General features: G+C 57.9%; 1 protein-coding gene across 2 annotated transcripts; it reads left to right on the top strand.

Annotated features, from left to right (window-relative positions):
- Positions 1–382: 382 nt before the first annotated feature.
- LIF (LIF interleukin 6 family cytokine) lies at positions 383–4039 on the top strand. 2 transcript variants are annotated; one of them, XM_075039659.1, is made up of 3 exons: positions 383–458; positions 2267–2445; positions 2564–4039. In XM_075039659.1, the coding sequence occupies exons 1-3, from the start codon at positions 440–442 to the stop codon at positions 2999–3001; spliced, it is 636 nt and encodes a 211-aa protein (XP_074895760.1). In that variant the 5' UTR covers positions 383–439; the 3' UTR covers positions 3002–4039. The 2 variants fall into 2 exon arrangements, with proteins under 2 accessions (XP_074895760.1, XP_074895759.1); XM_075039658.1 differs by lacking the exon at positions 383–458 and adding an exon at positions 1884–2022.
- The last annotated feature ends 14340 nt before the right edge of the window (positions 4040–18379 follow it).

Raw genomic sequence — 18379 nt, 5'->3', positions numbered from 1 at the left:
CGGCACCCGCCGCCCCCCGCGACACCCCCAGACCCCACGTGCTGCCGCTCGCCTCCCTCGGCGGCTGGGGGGGGCTTTAATTCATATTCTCCCCCCCCCCCTTTCCTTCCCACCCACTTCCCCAGCACCTCCCCGACCCCGTGCGTGAAAAAACACAAAACCCACAATCCCGGTGACATCAACTTTATCAGAAGTTTATTTCTAAGAATCATTCAGGATTTCCAAAGCCCTCGACTTCCTGATTTCCAGTTTCAATAGAAGTAACGATAGTGGTGCTGCTCCCCCCCGCGTCCCCCCCTCCTCCCCTTTCTTACAACACAGGCTGGCTGCCGGACCGGTATATAAACCCCGAGAAGTCCCCCAGTATGAACATGAATTTCTGAAAACTTCCTCTGCCAACACCAATCTCTATTAAGTCACTCCCGGGACGCGGCTCACAATGAAGTTCGTGCCGGCAGGTAAAAAAAAAAAAAAAATCAACTTTGGGGAAATTACTTCCCCTTCTCACCCCTTTTTTTCCTCTCCCCCACCCGCTTTTCCCGGTGATGCTCGGGTACAGGCGGGTCCCGGGTCGCTGCGGCTGGAGCAAGGGCTCCCGCCACGCTACGTCCCCCCCCCCGGGATGAGCATCTCTGGGAATTGGCAGCGGGGAGCGAAGCGCGGCGCTGGCGTGGTGTGGCCAACATCTGGACACTTATATAACTGGAAATGCTTCCAAAAAAAAAAAAAAAAAAAAAGCAAGGGGGGGGGATTTTTATTTTTTTTTTTTGGTGGGGGCTTTTTTGGCTTTTTAAAATATTCCCCCCCTGCCGCCTCCTGCTTTTCCTCCTTCTGGGTCTCTCGATGCCGCGAGCTGCCGCTGCGTCGGGGCACCGGAGGGATGGGGAGGCTGCCAAATGCAGGAGGGGGGGGTTGGAGGGAGCCGTGGCCACCCCCAGCGGCAGTGCTGGGGGGGGGTCCCATGGGACAGCACCCACCCGGGACCCCCCACCCACCCAGCCCTTGGCGTGGGTGCTGAGCCTCGCTCTGCCCAGCTGTGAAATGGGCAGAAGGCAGCGGCCGAGGAAGGGGGAAAGCAGCTAGAGGGGCTTGTGGGGAAGGGGGGGGTCAGGGCATCCGCATCCCATGGGAGCACCCAGGGCCCCGGGGGTGCGGGGAGGAAGGGTCCCCCCCCATCCTGCGCGGGAGGGGAGCGGCGGCAGGTCGGGGATCGCAACACGCCCAGGTAAGTCCTTTCCCACCTGGGCAGGGTAAATAAAGCAAGGCTTGGATTACCCGGCACGTCGGAGGAGCTGACAAGTGTGGGCAGCTTCGGCGTTCGTCACGGCCCGGGGATTTCGCCTGGCAGCACCCCCGTGGCCCCCCACCTTGCCAGGGTGCTGCCTCCGGTGGCATCCAGGTCACCCACTGGGGGGGATCCCCCAGGGACCCCCCCATGTCCCGGGGTACCCTTCCCCGAGGATGCGGAGCGCAGTGGCAGGGCTCCAGAGGTGGTTTGGCCTCCCCGAGCTGGGATGCTGGTTTGGGATGGGGTGGGGGGGCATCCCCAGGGATGAGGGGGTCGGAGCACCCCGCTCTCGCCCCGTCGGCAGGAGGCGGGGGGGTGGGACACGCCGGGGCGACCCAGCTGCCGGCGGCTCAAGGGTCCCCTTGTTCCGCGTCCAGGGATTTTCTGGCCAGCGTCTCCGGCAGCTGTGTCGTCTCTCCCCGGGGCTCCTCGGCGCTGCGCCCACTTCGCAGACGGGGAAACTGAGGCAGGCGGTGGGGCCGGAGGCGGGAGGGAAGGGGGGGGGGTATGCCGAAGGCAGGTTTCCTTGCGGGTGCCCCCGCTGAGTCAGCCGGGGCCGGGGTGGGGCCTCGCTCCCGCAGAGCCCGGCCGAGGAGGATAACGGAGGGGAAAAAAAAGCGCTTTCCATATTTGATTATACCCGACAGGTCGTCACCGGGACGGTTGCGAAATGTGGGAATGCCGCGGGGCACCCCGCCGGGAGGGGAGGCGGGGGAGCGCCTGCCGGGGGGCAGGTGAGGGGGACGGGAGCCTCAGCACGGCGGGGACGGCAAACTGGGGGGGTCTGGAGGCTGCCGGTCAAGCCGGACCCCCCCCCCCTCGTTCGAGCGGTATGGGTCCCCGTTCTGGCTGGACGCTCTCCTCTTGGGTGCTGGCCTCCTTGGGGGATGCTCAGCATCACCGGGGGGGGCATCGGCGGCGGCATGGACCACCGCCGGCTCGGTCCCCACCGTGACGCTCGCCTCTTTCCCCTCACAGGCGTCGTGCCCTTCGTGGCCTTGCTCCTGCTGCAGCGGCGGCCGGTGGCCGGCCGACCCTTGTTGGTGACCGGACCCGGCTGCCCCGGTCACGATTTGTGCCGCTCCAACGTCCAGGAGCAGACCCGCAGGCAGGTCGCGTTGCTCAACACCACCGCCCAGGACCTCTTCAGCCTCTACGTAAGTTTGCTCCATCAAGTGCACGAAGGGGGACGGCCGGGGATGGTGGCAGAAGGTGGCCGGGTTTGGGTGGGGGGGCAGTAGGGGACGTGGGGGTGACGCTCGCCTCTCCTCCCAGCTGAAGTGCCAGGGAGAGCCGTTCAGCAGCGAGACGGACAGGCTCTGCAACCCCAGCGGCATCTTCTTCCCCGCTTTCCGCGTCAACCGGACGAGCGAGAGGAAGGAGGTCATGGTGGCCATGTACAAGCTCTTCGCCTTCCTCAACGCCTCGCTGGGGAACATCACGCGCGACCAAGAGGAGCTCAACCCGACGGCCAAGGAGCTCCTCGACCGGCTCCACAACACCACCAAGACCACCCGGGGCCTCATCTCCAACCTCACCTGCCTCCTCTGCAAGAACTACAACGTCTTCCAGGTGGACGTCAGCTACGGGGAGAGCTCCAAGGGCAAAAGCGCCTTCAAGAAGAAGCAACACGGCTGCCAGGTGCTCAGGAAGTACGTGCAGGTCATCGCCCAGGCGGCCCGCGTCCTTCTACCTCATCTCAGCCCCCCGTGAGCGCCCGCCCCGGCTCCTCTGCCCCCCCCCCACCCCCCGGCCATCCTCCCACCGCTGCCTCCTCAACTCCCGCCTTCCTATTTATTACCCCGGACCCTGCGCCGGCCCCATCCAGCCCTCCGGTAATTTATTTACCCCTTGGGGTTGAGGGGGGGGTGAACGTTGCCGCCTGGCGTGTCCCAGGCAAGAGCAGAGCTGGGGCCGGCATCCGGCGGGATGAGGCAGCGTTATTCCCGAGGTGCTGCCGGGGCACCGGCTGGTCCCGGGATGTGCCCGGGATGTGCCCCGGCGGTCCTGCGGGATGCGGGGAGCTGCGAGGGGCTGGCGGCGGGGCCGGACTCTGTCCCCCGTGGCTGGTCTCCTCCATCACGGAGAGCAACCCGACAGACGTCCTCGAGCATCGTCCGAAAGCCTCCGCTTGCCCGGGGAAAAAGGATTGGGATGCTGCAGCTGGCAGGGACAAGGGGACATGCTCCCCCTGCACATTTTTTTGGGGCTGGGCTCCCCCACAAGGAGCCAAACTGAGGGTACTGGGGTGGCCGCGGCGGCCGGGGCTGGGTCCCAGCCAGCGGCTGCCCCACCGGGGAGCATCGTCGTCCCCCCGCCGCCGGCGCGGGCACGGCGGGACGCAGAGGGCCCGTCCCTCCCCTTCGGAAAAGTGCTTTTCCCATCGGAAGGGCTCTGAATGTACTAGCGGCCAAGGGCTGGGCTTTGCACGGCCGAACGCGGCCCCGGCGCGGGGACGTGGGGACGCGGGGACACGGGGACGTGGGGACGGGCCCCGGGCCGGTGGCAGGAGGCGCTGGCTCGCTCCTGGCACCACAGCGGGCTGCGAGGGTTATTTATTGCCTCGGTGGAAAGCCCAGCATGCACTGAGCGCTCTGACCTGACTTTTAATAATGTTATTAATAATAATAATTAATAATAATTAATAACAAGATTTGTGGTAATATATATATATAGAATTCTATTTAAATATTTATTTTTTTATACTTCTTTTCCCCCTTTTTTTAAATAAACCAACAGAAATGGACTGTATTCTGCTCCTCTTTGCTGGGTTGCCTTTGCGCTCATCCTCAAACACCTCTGCTTCTCCCCCAGAACACCCTCAGGGCTGTCCCAAAACCCCCTCAAGCATCGCTGTGGGCTGGGGCTCACCATCCCCTGTTCCCTTGCTCCTTCTTCCCTTCCAATCTCCTATGGGATGGCTAACTGCAAAGGCATTTTCCCTGGGGGATGCTTAAATCACAGTCTCCGGCTGCTCAACAGCACTGGAAGGGCGCGGGGACCATCACAGTGCGGGGAGCGTGGTGGGGCAGGGACCCCCGCTCTGGCAGTGCCGGCAGTGCCTGGGGGTACGGGGAAATGCCGAAGCCGGCTGGGAAGAGACAGAAGGAGGCGAGCGAGGGTGTGCGGGGGGAGCCAAATAAAGTTGCAGCCACTTCCCAGGCAGCCCTGGGAGAGGCTCAGCAAAGCTTCACCGGGGCCAAGACCACCTAAGGCTCCACCAGCGCCCCGGTCCTCCGTGAGTGTCTCGGATGGGGCCGTATTGGTTAACAAGAGGCTGATTATACAGGAGACGTTGGAGCAGGATGATGAAATTTTCCTCCTCCTCCAGAGCCCTTGGGCCTCCGGCCAAACCTCCCAGGCATGAGACAGCAAGCGGATGAGCTAAGATCCTGTGTGATCATCTCTCGTGTCTCGGAGGAGCCCTGACCAAAAAATCATCGCAAAAATTCAAAAGTGCCCCCCCCCAAAACCCCTCTTTCTCTGCCCCGCCGGGTCATGCTGCCCGGTTGTGTCCCTCAGCTCCTATGGGAGGTTTCACAGCATCGGTTTGCCCCCAGAGCGCCGTGAGCCGCCTTGTGCCTCGTGCCGCCGGTGATGCCTTGTGCCACGCCAGCGGTGACGGCAGGGGGAGCGGTGCCCAGCTCCAGCCCAGCCCTGCCATCCCCTCGTGGCGGGGACTGAGCCCCAAAACAGCACCGGCTTCCCCGCTCCATGGCGGAGGCACCCGGGGACATCCCTGGATGCCATGGTGGGTCTCCAGCCACCGTGTGGCTTTCTTCCATCATCCCATCCTGCCACCGGGGAAGGGACCCTGGGTGTCCCCTGTGCCGCTGCCCTGGAGGGTGCCCAGGATTGCAGCCCATTTGCGGGGCCCATTTCCAGCCTGCACCATGAGATAAGGTGTCCTCAAACCGATACGAGCCCCTCCAAAACGCAGGGATGGGGCAGGGAGCAGCGGCAGCCTCGGAGGGGAAAGTACCACCCGTTTGGGACGGGCATCATGCAGCAGGGCCAGATCCTGCAACGCATGCTGGCACCATGATGGCTGCCAAGGTCACCAATGTCCCCGCAGCTGGGGACACCCGGGTGGCCCCGTGGCTATTGCTACCGGGCCGTCATATGGCCAACATCTCGTATGCTGGAAGTCCAGGGCTGGACATCCAGGCTGAGCCCGTCTGCGTGTAAATATCCACACCTCATCCCCGCCGGGGATGTGGCAGGTGCCCAGGGATGCCACCGACCCGTCCCCGGGGGCTCGAGGGGTGGCAGCGGCCGGGGGCTCAGGTCACGGTCAGCGGGGCCGGGAGCTGGGCTGGGGACAAGGTCCTGCGCAGCAAGCGCAGCAGCGAGGAGCTGTGCACATCTGGATTTCTCACGCTTGCGTTCAACGTCCCTCCTCAACCAGATGGCAAAAATAAATAAATAGAATAAATCAGAGCCTCCTGACATAAATTGGGAACTCACGCCCGGGCTCTGCGTTTCATGAGTCTCCCTGGAAGACAGTCAAACGCAGGCGAGGACAATGGGTTCACTTCTCCCCTGTGTCGGGTCATTCCCAGTTAAGGCTCATTAGCGGCGGGCGGGGGATTAACTCTTCCTTCCCTGGAAACACAGCTCCAGCTGAAGCGTGGACAAGACCCTAAAATTCAAAAAAAACCCCATCCTTCCCCCTTCCCCGGGGGTTTTGGGGTCGGGGCTGGAGGCGGCCCCCAGCTCGTGTCTCCTGCGAGCCAGGACGGGTCGCCCCACGCTCAGCGGACATCCCAAACTCGGGGGAGATGGAAAGGGCTTTCAATGACCTCAGCCAGCGGCCGATCCCACCCAGCCGGCGCTCGGGGGAAGCGGGCCAGCCCCGTGAGCCGGACGGCGAGCGCTGGGGATGAACCGGCGCTGCGGCTTCCCCGGCGGGACCCCCGTTAGCGGTTCCCCAGGAGCGGACAAACTATTTTGGCTGGGGCGAGAGCCAGGGTTGGGGGCTCCGGGGAGCCGTCCGTTGTGACGGGGGCGATGCCCGCGCCCCGATAACGGAGCGGTCTGACCATCGGCTGCCTTCGGGGAGCGCGGTACGTGAGGAGCCGCTCCTGCCCGCGGTGAAGTCAGTGCCGCTGCCTGGGTGTGACTAACTGACCTCAGACCTTGGCCCCGCGGCGTGGATCATGTGCTAACTGACGCCGCGCGCAACCCGGCCGGACGGGTCCACGCCGCTGGCCCCGGGGCCACCGGCCAGACCAGACTTGCCGTCCGCGGGCTGCAGGTGCGGTGCTGGGGCACCAGCAGCTCCGCATCCCCTGCGGGGTGGGCGGCGGGTGCCCCGGTGCTGCATCCCCAGGGGGGTCCAGCCAGCACGAGCACCCCGATCGGGGCTGACCCCGCTGGCCCCCACTGGGGCCGTTTCCCTGAAAGATCCCAGTCGGAGCATCCCACCTTCCCCCACGTCCACCCAGGCTGGGGTCGGACCCGTTGGTGCCCACCTCCCCGTCCGGGAGGTCCTCCCAAGGCTCGATATTCGGAAGAAGCGTCAGGCCGGTCACCATTTCCCCGGCAGGCCCCCCGACCCCAAGCTGGGTCCCAGCGGGTCCCCGAGGAGGGGAACATCGCGTCCAAAGGGCCGGCCGGCAGCTCTTCCTCACCGTCTCAGGCTGGCTGCCGGCCCGAGCACGGAAAGAATTGCCGAGCCCATCTGAAACGCATTCGTCCCTGGGCACTGTTGCTGCAATAGCAGATGCTCCTGCGGGTCCCTAACCACATCACAGCTCAGCGGCGCGGGAACCGCACGTTCGCATGGGAAGAAACAGCCCTTGCCCTGAACGGCTCAAACTCCTAATTGGAGACCAACCGTAACAAATAAACAAGACAATGGGCTGGAGGCGAGATGAACGCAACCTCTGTCGCAGGACCCGGCTCTGAAAGTCGCCTCCGTGCCCGGCGGGGGACTTGGCACCGGCCAGCAAGAGCCAGGGGGAGGGCAGGGGCCGGATCCGGACCCCCCGGCAGAGCCGCTCGCCGTGTGACACCGCTGGAGCTCGGGGCTGGCTCGGGAGCTGGATGACACATCCCCAGTGGTCCCCCGAGACCCTTGTCGGCAGCTTTGCTAAGCAAGTGTTTAGTCTCACGGTGAGCGCGCTTGGAGCGGGGTCAAATCCAGCCCTGGCAGAGCTGCTGGAGAGGCCTCTCCTTGCCACAGACCACTTTGGAGCCGGCTGGGGAACCCCTCTATGCCTTGCTCAGGGCTTAGGGGACCCTTCTCCATCACCTTCCGTCAAGGACGGGACATGCTGCTTCGTCTTTCGCCCGGGGGGGGGCCGGACCCGGGTATCTGACGGCGGGGGTTATCTCAGCACAGCTATCGCCATCAAACAGAAGACGGGGAAACTTCCGCAGCTGCGGGTGCTCTCGCCACCGATGGAGAAGCCTCGATAAAGCATTCAGCACCCCGACCAGACCCCGATAAGACGCGTAGCATGCAGAGCACCCGGACGGTGGGGTCAGGAAGGAAGCGAAAGCCCCAGCTCTTCCATCCCCACTCTGCTCAGGGTCTCATGCAGCCTTGAGTCTCCCTTGCAAGACTGTGAGCCCAAAGCCCAAAATCCAGCAGGACCTCTGGGGCTGAAGCCATTTGAGGTGCATCTGCTTAATAAAGGCATTTCAGACAGCCCGAACCTACGTAGCCCCTGGCCGGGAAGGGTTAAAATCAGGGCTCAAGGAGAAGATTTCTTTTTCCCAAGGAAAGGGAGGGCACTTGGGGAAGAGGTAGAGAGCTGGCAGGGATGAAGAGTTGGGAACCAAGCCCTGAGCAGGCTCCTGGAGAAGTGGGCATCCCTGGGAGAGACCCACCGGGATGGTGGGGATGGTGGGGAAGGACCAGCCCCGGGACCAAGCGGGAGCCACGACAGCTCCCTGGGGTCCCCAGAGCCAGGGTGGCACGGCACGGCCGAGCAGGCACGCACCACTGAAGCCCCCCATGCCCCTCCTGCTGCCACAGCTTGCAGTCCCTGGCCCTGGAGAGCAAAGGGGGTTGTGCCATCTTTGGCTGCACATCAGCACGGCTCTGCGGGAAGATGAGCCCTTTGCCATCATTTTTCCTACCAAGATGGACAAAAAAACCAGAAAATTAGCAAAAGTAGTGGAGATTCCTGCAGAAACAGAGAAAATGGAAAGCAGAGAGTTCTTTCACTGTTAAAAGGGAGATGGCAGAAGAGAACAGCTGTGACTGAGACCAAATTTGCCCATCTCTGAAGTGTCCACCTGCTCTTTGCTCTCCCCAAGCTCTCTGACCTCCTGGGAGCAGCAGCACCTCCAGCCCAATGGGACCGTGGGGAGAAAGGGAGATGCTCCCAGCTAAAACTGGGGGGATGCCTGACCCTATAGCACCTTGCTCACTGCCTCCACTGTGTGCCACCCAACCCCAGCAGAACCCCACCACTGCAGACCCCCAGCCCACGGCAGCAGCAGGGCAGCAATTGAGCCCCCCATGGGCACCCTGCCATCCCCACTGAGCTCGGCTGCACCTCCCTCAACTGGGTGCTAAGCTCTCTGCAAGGATGCCAGGCATCTCCCCGGCTTTAGCTGCATCTGAGATACTTTTTAGGGCCAGAAAAGTTGACATGTTAATTTACTGCAACAAAATGAAGTGCACTGACAATGCTAACCCAGCACAGGTCACGGTCTCCTTTCCCCAGCAACTGGTTCTTTGACTCTCGTTTCCTAAGAAAACAAGGTGTGCGTGCAATCCCGCCGGGCGAGCGTGTGCGCGCCTGCGGCTGCCAACCAAATTTGACTAAGGGCCTGAGGCTCCAGAGATAGGAGGTTCCTACACGTCTTGTGAAGACAGGAGCCAGAGAGGAGCAAGCCCCAAACGAGCCCCCACGGCAGCAGGGAAGCTGCAGCACGAACACAGCCTTTACCAGCCACCGGAGACTCTCCTCCTCCGCAGCCGGGGTGCCGCGAGGCACAAACCTGCCGAGAACGACACGCCTGACTCATTCGTCTGCTCCTAGAAAGATTTCTGCTTACTTTTTTTCCTGGCCTGGCATTTCCCACATGGGCTCTGTGCATGGCTGTGGGGCAGGGAGGGCAGCGTTGGGTGGGCGAAGCCCATCTCCTCCTGGCATCCATGGCAAGATGCCCGCCAGGCTCCAGGATGGGGCTTTCCATGCGGAAGATGCGGTCACCCCATCTTGGTGATGCCAAACATCCCACCTCGGTGCTGGTGTACATCAGCCTTGTGTGGGGCAGCAGCGGCTCTCCCCGGTGCTCGTCACCCCGGCACCACCGGTCCCCATCACCCCGGCACCACCGGTCCCCAGGGCACCAGGAGCCACAGCCCCTCGAGGACCAGGTTTTACCATCCCCTGGGGGCAAAGTGAAAGGTTCTCTCCGTTTCTAACCCTGCTGCAATTAATATTAAAGCTTTTTTCACCCCTTCTAGCGTGCCTGGGCAGAGGGGACCAGCCTGGCTCTCAGTGCCGGCAGGGAGAGCTGCACAGCTCCGACCCCGGGTGCATCCTCGCATGCTCGCCTCGCAGCCAAGTCCGGGAGGAAACAAGCCCCAGCTGTGCCTCTTCGCAGCTACTGTGACCGGGCTCTTCCCCCAAAAGGTCTTGGACAAGCGGCGGGAGGGACCTGCCCCATCGCTCGGGAGCCGGGGCAGAACAAGCTGCGCTTCACGGCTCGGAGGTGCAAAGTGCAACAAGCTCCTCGCTCCCCACGCCGAGCCGGCGGCATCGCCGTCCCACCGCGCCGCAACCTGTTAAAAGCAAAGATAGCGCAGGTCCCGTCCCGCGTCCCCGAGGCTGGTTTCGCACACGGGTCTGTTTACATCTCCCCATGGCGGCCCGCATCTGTGTTTATGTGTGTGTTTCCGTATGTGTGTGTGTGGCTCTGTGTGTGTGGCGAGGTTTCTGGGTGTGTATGGGTGTCTTTTCGCATCGGGCTTTCAGCTAACCTCTTAGAAAATGAAAACAAGCCTGGAAGCCTGGCAGCTGTTCCCCGAGCCCAGCTCCAGCGCCGCTTCCAGACAGACAGTAACCGCAGGGCTGATGACCGAGCACACACGCTTCCCTTCAGGCCTTCTTAATTGCGCCGTCAGATATTCTGAAACAAAGGAAATTAAAGACTATACTGATAGCAATAAATATGTCACAGGAGCAGTAAGAGGCAGTCGGCTCCCTGGGTGTCTGGGAACCGGCGGCAGCGGTAGCGGTGGGAGAAGGGGCTCGTGGAGCCGCCGGAGCCGTGGCCACGGGACCAGGCTTGGCCGGGACTCTGCCGAAAGTTGGGTGGGCATTGGCAGCGCCGCTGACCCCAGGAGAGGCCTGGGAGAGCTCCAGCACAGGCGCAGGCCAGCGATGGCCACGTTGGATTTCTCATGGAAACTTGCGTAGGATCTTGCCAGGTCCCAGGATTTTTTTTTTTTTTCCCTTGCCTTTGCCCAGATTTTCTCTAACCGGCTCCTCTGATTTCCTCCAGCTGCCTGCACGCGAGCGCTGCGCAGCAAACACCCGGAGCGAGCCGGCAGAACTGCCGATGTTGTCCCAGCGGGCACATGGCCGGTGGCATCCAGCCGGAGGTAACCGCTGGGCACAGGTTTCGTTACCGGCACAGCCGGGGTGACGGCAAGGTGTGGGCGCAGGTTTAGGGACTGAGCTGGATGGGGACCGCTGAAATGGTGCCGGAGGATGGGAAAGCGGTGGGAAGCAGGGCTGGCACCAGCAGGTTTCAAAGCACGGATGAGTGTGATCTGGCAGCGACCGTGGCAGCAGCCGGCAGGGCACGGGAACCCCTCTTCCCCCAGCCGCCAGCTCATGGGATGATTTGAACACTTCAAGAAAGCCCTGACCCAGCCGGCACAGGAAACACAGCCTGCCAGAAAGGATGGAAAAGCCCAGCGCTTGCTTAGCCTGGAAAAGGTGGGGTGGGAGTTGCAGGGGCTGTGGCGGAGCCAGGCAGAGCAATCTGTTATCCGTCAGCAGAGGGTGGGACGATAAACCCCGGGCTTCGACCAGTGAGAGACGTTTCAGGGAGTTTTTCCTATGGCCAGGCTGGGGATGCGCCGGGTTTGCTGCCTGTTGAAGAGCCCCAGGAAGAGGCAGGACGGGGATGCAGAGCAGGCAGCTCGCTCCCACGGAAGAGCCACTCGCCACAGCATCTTGGAGCATCGTTCCCCAATTCCACAGACTTTCTCCCACCCTCAACTTCCTGGCCGGGATGCGCAACCGGTTTGGTTGAGAGCGGACGGAGGCGACAGCCGCTCGGAGACGTCGAGGGCAAGGGTTGAATTCAGGCAGCAGAATGGGTTTGCTGGTCTAAATCCCTTCTGGAGCCGGAAGGTTTTTTTGGCTTCCTTACAGCAGTGTCCAGCCTATTGTGGGAAAGCACTGAGCACCGATCACCACTTTGCCTCCGCTAAAGGCAGTGTCACAAGGTTCGCAGAGAGGGGCTGGGGAACCAAGTCATTTTTGGCTGAAAAACATCTTTTCATAACCACAGGGGAGGAGGGACCCAGCTGGGCAGAAAACACAGTCAGGGCAGTTCCCTAGAAATATCCAGACTCCTCCAAAAAATAACCTGAGGTAACAACTCTCCCCACCCAGCCCTCCCCAGCCCCATGTGCACCCGGCTGGCTGGCCGGGTTCATCCCACTCTTATCTCCAAAATCCCCTCGCCCTCCTGACCCTGCTAGTCACCCCTTTTGGGACAATTTCTGCAAAGTTCCTTCGGGGCTGGTCCAAAAGGCGGCGAGGCAGCCGGGGTGCCCCCGAAGCCTTTTTGCTGATGGCCACGTTGCTGGGGCAGCATTGGAGGGCAAAGGCGCTGCAGCTTCCCTTCCCGGGAGCCGGAGGGGAAGGAAATGCGGCCGAGCCAGGGCTGGCAGTGGCCCGGGCCGCTGCCAGGAGCGGTTCAACATGCTGGCAGCCACTTCCTCTGCTCCGAATTGCGAAGCCGCTTCCTCGGGGCACCGCAGGCAGCTGGCGGGGAGGAATGGGCCGCCGCATGTGGGTGGGCGGTGGATGCTCCATCCCAGCCCGAAACACCCGGGCAGCGGTGACCTACCATCCACACCGGGATGCGTGGATGCCAGATGCAAGCGTGGCCCCGGGGGGGGGGTCAGCCCTCAGCCCTCAGTGCAATGTGCTGGGAGATATCCAGACCCGCTCGCGAGCTGGTGCTGACACAGTTAACTTTCACACCCTGAGCCTGGTCTAGAGCGCAGGATTTTGGTCTAACCATGAAGCACGTCAACATCGAGCAAGTGGCAACCCCGAGGAGCAGGGCAGGAGGGAGGCACCATGTGAAACGCTGCTGTTCCCTGGAGCACAGGCACCTCTCAGCCCCGAAGGGCGGTTGCTTTTGGGGAAAAGAGTGGAGGAGGCTGTTTGGTGCTGCCCACCCTTGATACAGGGACACAGCTGAGTGCCCGGGTCCATGAGGATGGCTCCCTCCTGGCAGCATGCCACACCAGGGGAAGGATGGGAAGAGCAAGGCAGCTTTTCCTCTTTGTCTCTAGATGGGAGAGCACCGGGAAGCAGAGCAGCTTGGGTGAGGGGAAATCCAAGGTCCTCCTGCCCCTTTGCAAGGTTGTTCATGCATTTATTTCCCTGGGTAGAACGTCTAGCCCAAAAGCCCAAGGGCGCAGAGCCACCTCGCTCCCGACATACCAGGGAAGCCACGCCACTGCTGCCTGCCATGGGGCTGGACCCGCTCTGCCCCATCAATGGAGCAGGCTGTGGCCCCGCAGTCCCACACAGCCTGGTGTTTTCCATATTCCCCTTTGTCTTCCCCAGGTGAGTCCCTGAGAAGGAACTTCTCACCAAGAACAGACTTGCCTTGCTTCCAGCAAAGGGGAATCTGCACCCTCGCTTTGCTTAAGAATTTGCTCTTACTCAGAAGGCATCAAGGCTTCTTTGTAACCTCCTGCCTACCAGGGGGGCAGCTGTCGTGGCTGGCCTCCCTCTTCCTCCCAGCCCACGCAGATGGGTTCAGTTCCTTGCAAAAAGCTGCCTGTTCATGTGTTTTCTTAGCAAAGGTATGTTCCCTGGCTGCGGGAACAGCAGCAAAAGAGCAGGTGGGCCGCCAAGAATGAAGAACGTTTTTCCCTCCTTCCTCGGCTTAAGTGTGTCAGCACAGCCCTCGCCGCATCCTGGAAGCAGAAGGCTGGAGCCAGGGGAAATTTATCACCCTCCTTTGCCTGCCATCTTCTTCAGACGATGCCGGTAGATTAGGCTCAAAAATCTGTCCCCCAAGTGCAGCGCGGCTCCCAAAGAGCCTCATGGGAGTGTCCTCCCACAAATTCTCCACGAGCCAGTTTTTTCAGCAGAAAACGGAGTTTCTGAGGAGTGGGAAATAGTCACCGAAAACACCCGAAGATGACCCAAAGCTCAGACCCCTGAATGATTCCCACACATTTTCATTCCATCTTTGCTCTGCTGTTACTTGTCAAACCGTCTTCTTGCCCACCTCGCCCCAGCCTCGCACCCATCCGATGATGATGCTCGCACAGGGACGGGCAGGCGCAGGGTGGCCCATACACACGTCCCGGGAATGCTGTATACACTGCAGGATTTATGGGGATCAACTCTAATCTCCGGGATCACCAAACCCAAGGAAAGTGACTCTTTCTTTCTCAAAAGGCTGCAGAAATATTGCAGTCAGCAAAATTCTTGTCCTTCCTGCACCAGTAAGTGATGGCTAAACCTTATTTTAGATCAAAGGAAGACAGGAATGGCCAGATCAGACCTAAAGCCCATCCAGCCAGTCTCGGCCTCTGGCAGTAACTCACACCAGATGCTCCAGAGGAAGATGCAAAGCCTCCTCGGTGCGCAGATGCAGAATAATCTGCCCGTGCATGACTTATCATCATCCCATACAAGGGCACAGGAGCAAGTCCCCTGGCTTTGCTATTCAAGACCAACGTGATGTGGATGGGTATTCACACCAGCTCATTCATAGACCAACATTAGGGGGGAACGTCTCTCTACAGATAACAGAGAAAGAGAGATGAAAGACTTCCCTCAGAGTGATTCAGAAGAAGAGTCCATCTCTGCTCTGAATCATCCTGGGAAAGAGCTGATCTCTCTTCATTGACCAAATATGGTGTTTAGGGCCTTTGGCCTTCAGCTAGATCCCTCAAACACCTCAAATTAGGGTGAATACACCATCAGAAAGGGTTTCAGCTTCAGCATCAATGAAACATCCCTCTATAGGGACCTCTCTTACATGCCTCCCTCAAATATAAAATGTCACCAGAACACACAGCTAAGGTGCAGACCACAGGCAAAAGTGAGATGGGATCCAGCAAAGATCTGAATTTAGCAAAAACTTCATTTCCCAAAGCCCTGCTTCACAAGGCTCTCTAATAATATTCCAGATTAACAAAGGAAACTCTTAACAGAAGTCCACGCAATATCAGATAAGCATCTGATGAGAGCACCTTGAAGAACTGAGACCTCCGCCACATCACTCCTGGCACAGGTGTGTGACCTCAGGAGAGTCACTTCCAGTCTGAATTTAAGCTTCTCCCTCTTTATGGTGGGAATAAAGATGTTCAACCTCCTTTGCAAAGAATCTTGTGACCTGTGGATGAAGTAAGTACCGACGCCTTAATGGAATTATTGTCGGAAAGCGGAGGAAATACCAGTTGCAAGACACTGAAAAATCCAAGTCTGCCCACGGGCAGCATTTCCTGCCACGGCGATGCACACGGGGCTGACTACGACACAAGCAAAGCCCTCGTGACGTAACAAGGAGCTCTCAGCACACCACCGTGAGATCACAGCAAGTCTGAACAACAGCCACAACACTTCAGTCCAACACGGTTTCCTCAGCTCGAGAAACCCAAGCGGCAAGGCGCTTGTGGAGTGACTTCAAAGGCATCCTGACATCAGCCAACCCACCCTTCGCGTTTCCACCGGCATGGCCGGCTGCGTTGCAGGTTCGTGGAGTTTCACACACTGTGCTCCAGGAGCAATTATCAAAGCACTTGAGTCATGAGAAGCCTCACTGACCGTTACTGAGTACTTCCTTTGTCCAACGTGGAAGGATGCCCAGGCAGAAATATCTGACTTTCACATCTAACTCTTTCCTAACAGAGCTTCTTACACAGCAAGCTCTGTTGCTGGGCTATAGGGAATTTTTGTCCCAGGCTTCTTGACGTGATCCTTTTCAGACAGAAAATCCTGACTCATGAAGCCGTGACGTTGAATATACTGCTGTGTAAGGCCTGATACAATTAGATACTTGGCATCGGCTTGCTCTTAATCCGGCCAAGGAGAATATATGCATTTTTGAGAACTGAATATTTTTATTTTCTACTTTTAAGCGACGGGCAGAGGAGGGAAGCCTTAGCAATGCCTTAGTAATGAGGGTCACCCAAATACAGTCAATGTCTCCCACTGGATAGTTAAATAAGTGAAATGGAAAAATAATGGTTTTCCCTTTTCCTTTGCAATCAGTGGCCAAATATGCTGATTCTCTTCCGGAATGAGCAGCTGCCAATTTCAGAGAAGAAAATCTCTTGTAGCCAAGTAGCTCAGCTCTTACATGCTCTAAAACAGCCTGGGAAAAGGAAAGCCAGCCAGCCAATCGGCTAAATAATTTCTGAAAATAAGTAGGTAATGGCCCTCTGAAACACCACCAACATGGCAAATTTACTTGCAAACTGACATCTCTTTTAAAGCAGAAAATTGACACATCCGTGTCAAATCCTTCCTTGTGCTTGGACCTACTTCACAGAAGCATTGTGGGTTGACTGTGGGTCCAATTTCCAAGTCACTCGAAGCTTTCAAGGTCATGAAGCTTCCCCAAACTTTGCACAAGCAGCAAGCATCTTTGGATGAGCCCATCTGGCCTTGTCTAAAATGTATAGAGATGCTGAGAGTGTTTGGGCTTTTTTGGGGATATTCCTGCTGCAAAGCCTCAGATTAAGCTCTCTTTGCAGTACTTTGAAAATAGAAAGTAAATGCTGTCAGGCAACTGGCCCACTTCTGTTTTTTACTTCAGTGTAATTCCACTGCATTGGCAGGGAAACCAGGTAACAGCCAAACAACCACAAGCCAGAGGAAATATTTGGTTGTGTACAGGCAACTACGCTTTGTCTAGATGTCATGCTTACCAATATCTTCCACGGGTCTGAAGTCTGCACTGATTCAGAATCTCTTTACCATGGAATAACACCAAGATTGTTTTGGGGGAGTTTTGCTGTGTGCTGCGCTACAGTCTCCTGCTCATCTCAAAGTTGGTCTACGTGGAGGTCGGTGCCAAAACAAGAGGTCTTTGCTCCTTGCCCCACACACAGCCCCTGAGCCTGTTTTCACCATTCCTCTTGCACCACTGTCAGCCCGTTGGCCATGGGGAGAGCCAGATCAGGGAAAAGTTCTGGTTGAAAACTAACCCAGCAAACAGGTAGTTGACCTAAGCTTTTAGGAGAATAGGTAATGCAATGGTCGTAAGCTACCTGTGCTGTCCCTTCCCATCTCTCTGCTTAGGGGACACAGCTAGGAATCACCAAAGCCCAGCTGATGCCTGATCTTATGGCCTAGTAGGAATGATCAATGGCAAGTAATTGCCTCCAACAAACAAGTTGCAGTCTCCAATAAATGGGGGGGGCGGGGAAGATGCTGGGACTGGAGAGCTATAAAAGAGGACAGCTGGAGATATATGAGCAGAGCTCAGCAAAGGTCTCAGATGCCAGGGTGGAACAGCAGAGAGAAAAAAAATAACCTTTTTTTGCATGTAAGCAGAGCTCCTTCACTCTGGAAATACTGGTCATTAATGAAACTGCGTCTCACTATGCTGTTTTATTAATGCTGTGGAAGCATCTAGAAATGTCTGACAAGATCAAAGCCCTGTAATGGCATCATCTCCTGCAAGGGCTCATGAGATGTGGTTCCTGCCCCCAAAGGCCAGTGCTCTCTAGGGGTGGGGAAGAGTGGAAGGGAAGAGTGGAAGTCCTTCAACAAACCACTGAATGCCCCCACTGGGGCATGCAGAGAGGTCTCCCGCATCCCAGTGCTGTGCCTCACCCACATGGACATGCAGTTTCAATTTGCTGGTTAGATTGAACTTTTAAGAAAAAGTATTCAGGGACAAAAAGCAACTGTCCCCCTGGCTCTCCTGACAAGTCCCTGACCCGCGGCTGCATCTCTACCACCTGCTCGGGCTGACATTCACGGTTCTGAGGCTGGCAAAGGCTTGGGTAGATTCTAGCCAACTCAAAATGCCACTTTGTTTTCTAGAAACACCATTTTCCTGTGTTTTAGACAGTCTTACCCTCTGTTACTGAAAAAAGGTCTGTGTGTGATTCAAGGTCAATTTACTGCACAAAGGACTTGGTTTCCTGTTATCAAGCCTAGACTTTCATCAGAATAAACATCCCCTCACTGCACGTCCTGTAAAGAAATACAAGTAATATGAACAGAATATATCATGACATGCTCGTAAAAGAAACCAGTACGTTACATTTGCCTGCCACATCCCCCTTCTCCCACTGGTAAATGCTTTCTCAAAGTCCTCCAGGGCAGGTCTTGGGTGCTTTCTTGTAAATAGCAGCAACAGGCCTTGAACCTTCCTGAACTATGCTTAAGTGTATGTCTTCTCCATAACAGATCCCCTCCTTAAAAAGGTGTTAAATGGAGAGCGAAACCATTAGCTAATCAGACAAGAAAACATCAAGACGCTTGCATGGGGAATCGTTAGCCCTTCCAAAACAAACCATGCAAAGTAAATGGGGACAGCTGTATTATTTCTGTAACAACCAGACCATACCATCACTGTGTTGAATCCACAGATATTTTACAGCTAGAGTATCTTAATTCCTATTTTTCTAGCATAAAAACAACAAACTCCACAGCAAGGTATTTAGAAGACGTCACAAGGTGGCCGATCGATTCTGCATTAGAACAGTAGGTCATTGATGCTCTGGGAAATACCATACAGACATGTCTGGCACACAGATACCCAGGGCGGCGTTTCCTATGGAAAACTCCTGTGAGGCTTTGGAATCTCAGCCTCCGCTTAAAGGAAAGATATACATGCCAACCTGACTTAAATTAGCCTTGGAAACTGCTTATGGAAAACGTGCCAGCTCAGATG

The sequence above is a fragment of the Buteo buteo genome, chromosome 11, assembly GCF_964188355.1.
Source record: "Buteo buteo chromosome 11, bButBut1.hap1.1, whole genome shotgun sequence".
In the NCBI taxonomy this organism is placed as follows: Eukaryota; Metazoa; Chordata; class Aves; order Accipitriformes; family Accipitridae; genus Buteo; species Buteo buteo.
Note: the sequence above shows the minus strand (reverse complement) of the source record. Positions and strands in the feature narration are given on the sequence as shown.